The 9,519-nt window shown below is 44.4% G+C and overlaps 1 protein-coding gene across 1 annotated transcript; it reads right to left on the reverse strand.

Annotated features, from left to right (window-relative positions):
• Positions 1-2,570: 2,570 nt before the first annotated feature.
• On the reverse strand, positions 2,571-8,984 carry LOC131217133 (probable 1-deoxy-D-xylulose-5-phosphate synthase 2, chloroplastic). Its single transcript, XM_058211908.1, has 10 exons — positions 8,776-8,984; positions 7,660-7,842; positions 7,408-7,572; positions 6,989-7,139; positions 6,401-6,672; positions 6,012-6,279; positions 4,659-4,966; positions 3,942-4,223; positions 3,413-3,697; positions 2,571-2,851 (listed from the first exon to the last, which is right to left on the reverse strand). Exons 1-10 carry the CDS (start codon positions 8,893-8,895, stop codon positions 2,702-2,704), a joined length of 2,184 nt encoding a protein of 727 aa, XP_058067891.1. The 5' UTR covers positions 8,896-8,984; the 3' UTR covers positions 2,571-2,701.
• Positions 8,985-9,519: the final 535 nt, after the last annotated feature.

A 9,519-nucleotide genomic window follows, 5' to 3' on the forward strand; every position in this document is an offset into this window, starting at 1 on the left:
TCGTTAGCCCACGTGAGAGTGTGGAAAATGGATGTAAATAACGGAAGCGGATTGGCTGGTGTACGTCACACCAGGTATATTACTCCTGTATTGACGTCAGCAAGTTCCGGAGGTCTCATAATAAGGTATGTGTTATGTCCAAACCGTCTATCCATTTGGCGAGCTCATCTTAAAGCTTGCGACAAAAAAATAAGACATACCTAACTATCAAGTAGACCATACTGTAAAAAGCAGTGGGGGATTGAACCTCTACTATTGAAACCCTTTTTGGTGTCACGGAAGTTTTGGATAAATATGATTTTTTTTTCCTCTTCATTAAGGTCTTTTTTACCTAATGAACAGATTGGATGGAAAATAAACGTTATGGTGGGCCCTACGAATTGTTTAACGGTGAAAATCATTATCTCTGCTGCTATTTGTGGCGTGGTCCAGATTATCTTGGATATGATTCATTTTTTGCATAGCGCTCTAAAATGATCTCTAAAAATAGATGAACGGTGTAGATATAATAAATACATCACTGTAGGGCCCATGTAACTTTGATCTCGTTTGAACCGGAGCTCGAGGAGCGTCAGTGCTCGTCTTCGCACCACGCGTACCTACCGCAGGTATATTGCTGATGTGAGGTACAGCAGCCAATCCGCTTCATGAAATGTTTTGATTTTTCCTCCAGTGCGTCATTGCAGTGAAACATGGTAAATGTGAAAATGATCGACTGCAGCAAAAATTGGAAAGATCCAACTGTTAGGTGGGCCACACAAGTACATTGGTTCGGACTATCAGCTGTCCATTGATTTTGACCGTGTTGTCTACCTGATGAATGGACCGCTCTGGTTTTAGCCCTGGGTGGTCTGTGTAATGCCTGCAGCCATATGCACTGTTCAGATGTTATGCACAAGTGACACATTGGCCTTAAAGGAAGTGTTGTATGTTAAAGTTTCCATAAAGATTGCATGCGTGCGTCTTAGTTTGGTTAAGTTCGGACCATTAATCAAAATCGCATTGATATGGTAAAAACCAGAGCACTGAAAATTGGCGTACAAAATGGAAATTAAAAGAAAATAAAACATCATGGCCATTCAACGGATGCAAGGCCTTAATTTGATTCGTCTTGATAGATTATATGTACACAGTTTCCTGTGCTGTAATCCACTTCAAATGTAGATATGATTCAAATTTAAGATCATATCCTAAAATGATACGTCAAAATAGATGAACAACGTGGATAATACAAATACATGATGATGTGATTAAAAACTTTGAGACTCATATAATTTTTTGTTAATTTTTTTTTTAAACGGAGAATATTAAATTTTAAATTATTTTTCAGTGTTGTTATTTTTGTATTGATTTTTTTAATGTTATTTTTTAATATTATCATTGTTTTTTAAAAAATTCATATTACATAAATTATTTATTTAATAAAAAAATAGCAGACCCTGTACAAAATAGGCTCGGTAGCTCAGCTCTTGGTTAGCTTAATAGTACACTCCTGCCAGTTCACACTTCACCTGGGGAATCGATTCCAAGACCTTTGTAACCGCGTATCTTTCGCTCGGTCTACCACTCAAGCGGTAGGAATAAGCTCGAATCTCAACTCAAAGTCAGTTAAGCTCGGCCATTGTGTACATGCCTTGGCTCACTTACAGCTCTAAGTGGGTCCCATCGTGTACATGCCTTGACCCTAAAAAACTGCCGTTCTGCTCATGGACCTGAAAGGCAATGGACCCGTGTCTGGCCAATTGAATACGACTTGTCCGAGTTAACTTGGACTCGGACGAGTCCGACCCGGTTCATCACCTGGAGACAACGTTGAAAATGGACGCGGATTTCCTGGGATAACCATTCCAGGAAGTTCGTACGCTGGAAATCTAGGTGGGCCCAACGTGATGTCCGTGGAAAATCCACCTTGTCCATCTATTTATCTAGCTCATTTTAGTATATATGACCAAAAATGAGCTGGATCCAAGATCCAAGTGTGCCACATGACAGGGAAAACTGCTGGAAAAGAAATGACTACTGTTGAAACCTTCTTGGGATCCACTTTGATGTTTATATGCCACGCAAACCGTTTATAAGGTCATTCTCACTGGGTTGAACTGAAGGAAAAAATAAAAAATAAAAATTCTTAGCCCGATGAAAAACTTTTGTGGCCATGCAAATGTTTCAATGGTGTCTCACTCTTTCCTCTCCTGTGTCCTACTTGGGTCTTAGATCCAGCTCATTTTTGGTCACATGCCCTAAAATGACCTCTATAAACGGATGGACGGGGTGGATTTCTCACCAACATCACGGTGGATCCCACCTGGATTCCCAGTGCAGGAACTTCTTGCGACCGTTGAGGAAAATATGCCCAACTCAGCGAGGCTCGGAAGAGTCAACTCCCACCCCCAACCAGACCCTAATCTACCGTCCAACCAGCGGATAATTTCCATCCTGTCATATGTGTGCAACATCCAAGCCATTAAAATGATTTCCCCCACCATCAGATCATCTTATGCAAAAATTGGGCCATATCCCCGACCCCCGGGTTCCGGAGTCTTCAATCAATGGTCAGAATGCAACAATGGTTCACGAAAGCTTTATAAACCTACTTCATTAGAGGATCTCTTTGTTTATTGTTTACATAATATATATACATCGCAGAAAAATCGGACGGATGGGATTTACAGATGATGATTTTTGAGATTTTGATTGAATTTCAACGGAAGAGATTGAGGACCTCCTTGCTTTGGCCCACAAGCGATAAGACAGTGCCGACTATGTGCTCGGAAGTGAGGCCTGCCACTTGGATCTGGTCCTTCGGCGATCCATGATCGATGTATCGGTCTGGAAGCATCATAGCCCTCCACTGCACCATAAAAACATATTCGGGTCATGATAGTCATTCACAGAAGACAGATTATTGTGATGATCGTGTGCAATCCTATCCGTTGGATCAGATTGTGTAGTGGAATGGTCACACCTGGATTTTGAACTAAGAGAAATCAACGGCTATGGCATGTGATGGAGCAGCATTCAGAATACGTTTGTAATATACATGGTCCATCCATCAGGTGGGTCGGCCCATATATGCCGCTGTGATCCACAAATCAGTTATGGACCAAGAAAATGAACGGTTGGAGAGAGTGGCTAGCGTTACACATTTGATGCACGTGTGGCCCATTCATGACTGGAAAGGCTCGATTTCCAGGCCATTGCACATACAAAGTGGGGCCCACCTGAGTATTTGTGTTAGTTGGGCTCGATGATGTAACGGTGCATGGCCCACCAATCAGCTCCGAATTTCTAACGGTTGGTGGGCCCATCATAAGATCTTGATCGATTCAATGATTATTCCAGTACTCATTGTGATCTAACGACCGATAATCCAAGAAGAGAGGAAACACTGTAGAAAGGGTGATCAAACTACCTTTAGATTTCCATCTAAGAGTCCATTCAAGCCCAAGAAATGTGATACATGTGATCCGAACCCTCCGATTGATCCTTCTTCAACGGTGATCAGGATCTCATGCTCGTGGGCCAGCCTTCTTATTAGCTCTGTATCCAACGGTTTGCAGAAACGGGCATCAGCAACGGTTGCAGAAATGCCAAGCTCTTTCAGAAGCTGTCCTGCATGTATGCAATTCTGCACTGCAGTGCCAAAGCCCAAAATGGCCACCCTACTTCCTTCAATCAGCACCCTTCCTTTTCCAACCTGTTTTTAGATCATCAACGTTAGCAAACATGTTATCCACATATTCAGCCCTTGAGGCCCACCTTATGGACGGTCCAGATCCCATGCAAACGGGGATGTGTGATCATCAGGTGGGTTAAACATTTACAAAAGATGGACCTCTAAAATATATTGAATTATGGTCCACATTCGACATATGACTGGGCCCATGAGGTACACATGATGGACGGACCAGATCTCACGAGAAAATAAGCTGAAGTAGTACCTCTAATGGTGTTCCCTTGTTGTTTGGTGGGGTGAGCGATCCAATGCCGTTCCCTCGAGGGAACCGGAAGCAACTGGGCCGATCGTCGATAGCTGCAGCTGTAGCAACCATGTGCATGAGCTCAGTCTCATCAGAAGGGGCCATCACCACCATGTTGGGCAAGCATGCCATGAAGGTGGTATCGAATGCACCGCAATGGGTGGGACCATCTGCACCCACCAGGCCGGCCCTGTCCATGGCGAATCGCACCGGTAGCTTCTGGAGATCTACATCATGGACCACCTGCAATACCATATGATAGACCATGTTAGAAGAGAAATGATCCATTGTTGAATGGAGATCGAGCACTTGATTAATGATCATATGATCACGAGATGTGGAGCCCACCATAGTCCAAGTGGGACCCACTTCTTATCAACATTAGACAGAGATGGGCCCCAAATTGAAAAATGGGGTGACTCGACCTGACTCAACCGAGTCACTTGACTCAGGACCAAACGAAATGAAACAACCACCTCCCATATTTGCGTGCTGTTACCACCGTGTCGTTGGGATCTTAGGATCATCTGATAAGTCTATTGTTGCTGATTTTGGCCCATTGAAGGTGGGCCTCAGCCTATGAACGGTCAGGATCTTGTATTCCACCATATGTTCCATTACACTTAATTGTATAAAAATCTCATGTGTAATTAAGCATTATTTTCCTTGATTAATCACCTGATCATAGCCTCGTTGTAGGAAAGAAGAGTAGATTGCACAGAAAGGCTTGAGGCCCTCTGTGGCGAGGCCCGCCGCGAACGTCACCGCATGTTGCTCAGCGATCCCAACGTCGAAACACCGATCTGGAAATTGCTTCTGAAATAGATTAAGACCTGTCCCACCTCCCATCGCAGCATGGATGGCTACGATGCTATCATCTCTCTCCGCTTCGGCGATCAACGACTGGGCAAAGTACTCAGTGTATGTAAGAGTTGGAGTTTTGGGCTTCATTTGCTTACCCGTTTTGGGATCAAACTTCACAACACCTGTTAATTAAGATAAACAATATCAATAACTAGGGGCTGGTCAGCTGAGTCGACTCAACGAGTCTCGAGTCATTGGTGAGTTTGCAGTGACTTGGCTCTAAATCCCACTAATAGAGCTGGCATCGAGTCGAGTTGGACTGAGTTAGGGCTGACCCGACTCGATCCAGTGTTGAAATAGGCCGGACTCAAACTCAATCCGATTCGATATTGAGTCCAGCATGCCTTACCTGATCCGAGTCCCGGTCTGGCCTGGACTAATCTGGACCAAGTCTGACCTGGTTACAACTACCGAGTCGGGTCGAGTCAGCACCAAGTCGGGTTGGGTGTAGTGGGTATCCACGGGCTGAAATCACAACTCAAAACCTAGATTCACTTGCCAAAATTTCTGCCTCTCTATTAGCTACACGGCATCTCAGATATGAATGTCATATTTGAGATTTCGGATCGAATTGAGTTAGTACGTAGTTGGATTTTGGGTCGAGTTGAGTCAAGTTGCTAGGTTACTCGAACTCGACTTGGTTTCAGTTTGGATTGGATGAAGTGAACTCGATTTGGATCGATTCACCCACTTGGTTTGGATCAAGTCGTATCTAAACGAATTGGACGATTCAAGTTGTCCCGTGCCCAGCTCTACCCACTAAAATGATGGGACCACTCTGCGGTGGGCCGCGTCAATGGGCGATTTTGGCATGAAATAGTAGCTTGAAGGAAAATGGGCCATTTCAGGCTAGTTGTGGTGGGCTCGCGATCGGCCTTTAACAATCCAAAATCTGACTAGCTACACCTAAACGTGGGCCAGGGCGGGCCACGCCAAAGCATGTAAAAATCCAGGCCATGAAATGATGAACCCATCCCTAACCCAGCCCAGTTAGTTATTGGGCCAAAAATACAACCCGAACACAAAACATGCACCTCATGGCTCAGCCCAAGCTCAGATCGAAGTAGTCTGGAGACAGCCTGGGACTGTCCTGAAAAGCCTAATTCCGTCCGCATTCGCTACTCTCACTTTAGAAGAACTCTAATGGCGAATTGATGCAATCCTCACCGTGCATTTTATCAGCGGCCACTTCAGCTGGAGCGTAGCCTTTTCCCTTCTCTGTGATGACATGTATGAGAACTGGGCCCGTCGCGGGTGTAGCCTTCACCTTGTCCAAGATGTCCACAAGCTCTTCTACATTGTGCCCATCAACAGGCCCTATGTAGTAGAGTCCCAGCTCTTCAAACAAGGATGCCCCAGTAGCACCGATCGTCCCCTGTGTGAAGACCTTCGCAGCAACTTCATGCATCTGTCCTCCGATCGTCTTTGTGATGCCCTGTCCACCAATCCAAATCGTTAATCCAATTGTCTTATTTTTCAAGAATATATATTACTAGCCTTGCCATTTGAACGCATGGAGCAATGCTATTCATCTTAAGTAAGAGATCATCTATTACCTTAGCCACTTCTCGGAGTTGCCTGAGCTTTCTGCTGGATTGGAGCCTTGTGAGGGCCCTACTGAGGGCCCCAACAGGTGGTGCCGGGCCATCTATGGTAGCGGTTGGAAGTGAAACTTGCCTGTTGTCATTCAAGATGATGATGAGATTGGAATCAAGATAGCCCGCGTTGTTCATGGCCTCGTACGCCTGGCCCGCCGTCATGGCTCCATCGCCGATCACTGCGATCACATGATTATCCTTCCCTAACAAGTCCCGGCCGACTGCCATTCCTGTAGATGAAAAAAAAATGATAATTGAATTAGTCACAATTTAAGCTAGTGAGCCCACGAACCTGTGATCTGGACCTTCCACCTAGTGGACCCCATTGTGGATGTGCCATGTTCCTCAAAATCTGGATGATTAGTTGATCCTAACCATCCAATCTTATCTTGCAGATAAATGGTCCAGATAGAATTCATCCAACATTCCACATTTCGTAGGAAATGGCTCATCCACGAGCTTTCGTAGGTGGGCCGAACAAACAATAATCAGTGTATAAAACAGATCTCAACCGTTCAATCTGTGGACATGATTATCAAACCATACCTAGCCCAGCTGAGATGCTTGTAGAACTGTGTCCAACTCCAAATGCATCATGCACGCTCTCATCCCTCTTAGGGAAGCCTGCTAGGCCTGATGTCTGTCGGATCGTATGCATTCTCGACCTCCTTCCCGTCAATATCTTATGCGCGTAAGCCTGTGATACCAGAATCACAAGAAAACCGCTCAGATAATTAGTAAAAATCCAATGCATCACATCAGGATGATCATGATGTGGGCCCACAGATGTATGTAAAATGAGGAAGACGGGTCGCTCTATTATTAACCGTTCATTTAGTCGTCCACATATGGCTGTGGCCCAATGACTAGAGTAGCCTAAATTTTGGGCCATGCTGCGTACATGGTGTGGCCCACTAAATGAAATCATTTGACTTTGTCATGAAAACCAAGATACACATGTTTACCTGGTGCCCCACATCCCATATGATCTTATCATCTGGCGTCTCAAATACATGGTGCAATGCCACCGTCAGCTCCACCACGCCGAGGCTCGAGCTCAGGTGACCACCCGTCTTCGACACCGTGTACACAATCTCTGACCGGAGCTCTTTGGCCAATGTCTTGAGGTCCTGGACAACGAAAATCAATCTGTTTTATGACAAAAACCCTAGAAATGTTTTGGCACACTTAAATGCTAAGAAGGCTTCTGTAATTACTTTAGTAGAGATATTCTTCATGTGAATTGGGTAGTTGATGGTGTTTAGAGTTGGAGTTGGAGGCTTTTCTCCTGAGAAATCAAGCGATGGACAGTTCTGATGATGTTGGGGGCCATCTTTCGTGAAAGAGATCGCTCTGTCGCTGCCCGAATTGCTGTCCTTGGCAGATGCAATGGTGTAGTACTGTACCCAAAAGAGAAACATAGATTGGGATATTAGCTCATAAGCTCCAAGTCTAATGTTACATGTCCCAAAAATAGACTCATGTGCCAACAAACACATGAAAGTAAGGCATTTGTATGGGCGCGTTTGTTTGCACCAAATATCATGATATTTCACAATTAATTAGTCTAATTTGGGTCCAATTTTTCAAGATATTTCCTTAATTTTTATGCAACCAAACACATCCTGTCGAAAAATAAGAGTTCATCAAGATTTTAAAAACCCAGATTTTTCAATGCCGCAGGTGTAATGGTTAGAGAAAAGTCAGGTTGATCCTGGTTTTAGGCATGGGCCATATGCATTATGTAGACCACCCAACCAGCCTGTCTTTTGGGGTCGCCTCCTAACATGAGCTGGCACAATTGATGGATGGGTGAATATCATCCACACATCAGGGTGGGCCCCACAGAACTTATTGTTGCATCAGCCTCCCTACAACAGTCATAGGAAATTCACATCAAACATAGACTATGGTTCCTTTCAAGACAGATTTTTGTGACGTGACATGTTCCTTCTAACAGTTCTCCACCGCACCATAAAATGGTCGATTTGAAAACTGTTTGGTAACTCGACTGAGTCAACTCAGTATTGAATATCAGCACGTCTAGCCTACATGACTCGGTTAATACCCTTGTTTTCTTATGTGTTACGATGGCCGAGTTGGGCGCTGACACCAACTCACTGATTCTTTAAACCATGGCATTGAGTCATTCACACCCTCTAAATATGATGGGCGGGAATCCGGAGAACATTTCAGAACTAGACTCTAAAGACCCAAAAATTGAAATAGAGTTTGAATTCCCGCCCGTACTGTCGGTATGGAATTTTCAGTATGGAATTTTCGTCATCGAAGAGGGAAGAAAATAAGGTGAAAATGGAGAAAAATATGTTAACCTTGCACTTGTTCTTGTGAAGTAATTTGCGGGTTGAGCTGAGCTTCCGCAATGAAGAGTCTGGTGCAAAATCCGATAGCATAGGAACACCACTCTGTGTGAAAAAACCAGAGACAGCCATTCTACCTTGTATGTGTGGAGAGAGAGAGAGAGAGAGAGAGAGAGAGAGAGAGATGAGGATGGGATGGTGGGAGTGGCGGGGGTTTTCAAGAGGTCCGTGTGAAGGAGCAGTGGAGTGAAGGGGGGGTTTTAAAGGCAGTGGGCAAGAAAGTCGCTTATTCCCACGTGTCGGAGTTGAAAAAGTATATAAATAATAAAATATAAAAAAGAAGTAACTTCTCTTATCGGCTCCAATTCGGCTTGTCTCACGTCGGCTTGCATGAAAAATGCCCGCTCTTTTTTCAAGAAATCAGTAATTTTAAGACGCCGATTAGCTACTTACAGGTTGAGCGGCGAGGATGGCTACTGAAGTGACGTCACCAAGTTCTGTGGCCCCTACCATAATGTATGTTTTGTATCCACACTGTCCATCTATCCGGAGAGATCATATTAGGGCATGGTGCAAAGAATGAGTCAGATCCAAATCTCATGTGGACCCACCACAGAAAACAGTGGGGAGAGTGATGCCCACCATTAAAAAGTTATCAGGGCCACAGAAGTTTTCAATCAAGCTGATATTTGTGTTTTCCCTTCTTTTATGTCTACGTTAACACATGAACAGGTTAGATCTCAAATGAACATCATG

Source organism: Magnolia sinica, chromosome 10 (genome assembly GCF_029962835.1).
Source record: "Magnolia sinica isolate HGM2019 chromosome 10, MsV1, whole genome shotgun sequence".
NCBI classification, from domain to species: Eukaryota; Viridiplantae; Streptophyta; class Magnoliopsida; order Magnoliales; family Magnoliaceae; genus Magnolia; species Magnolia sinica.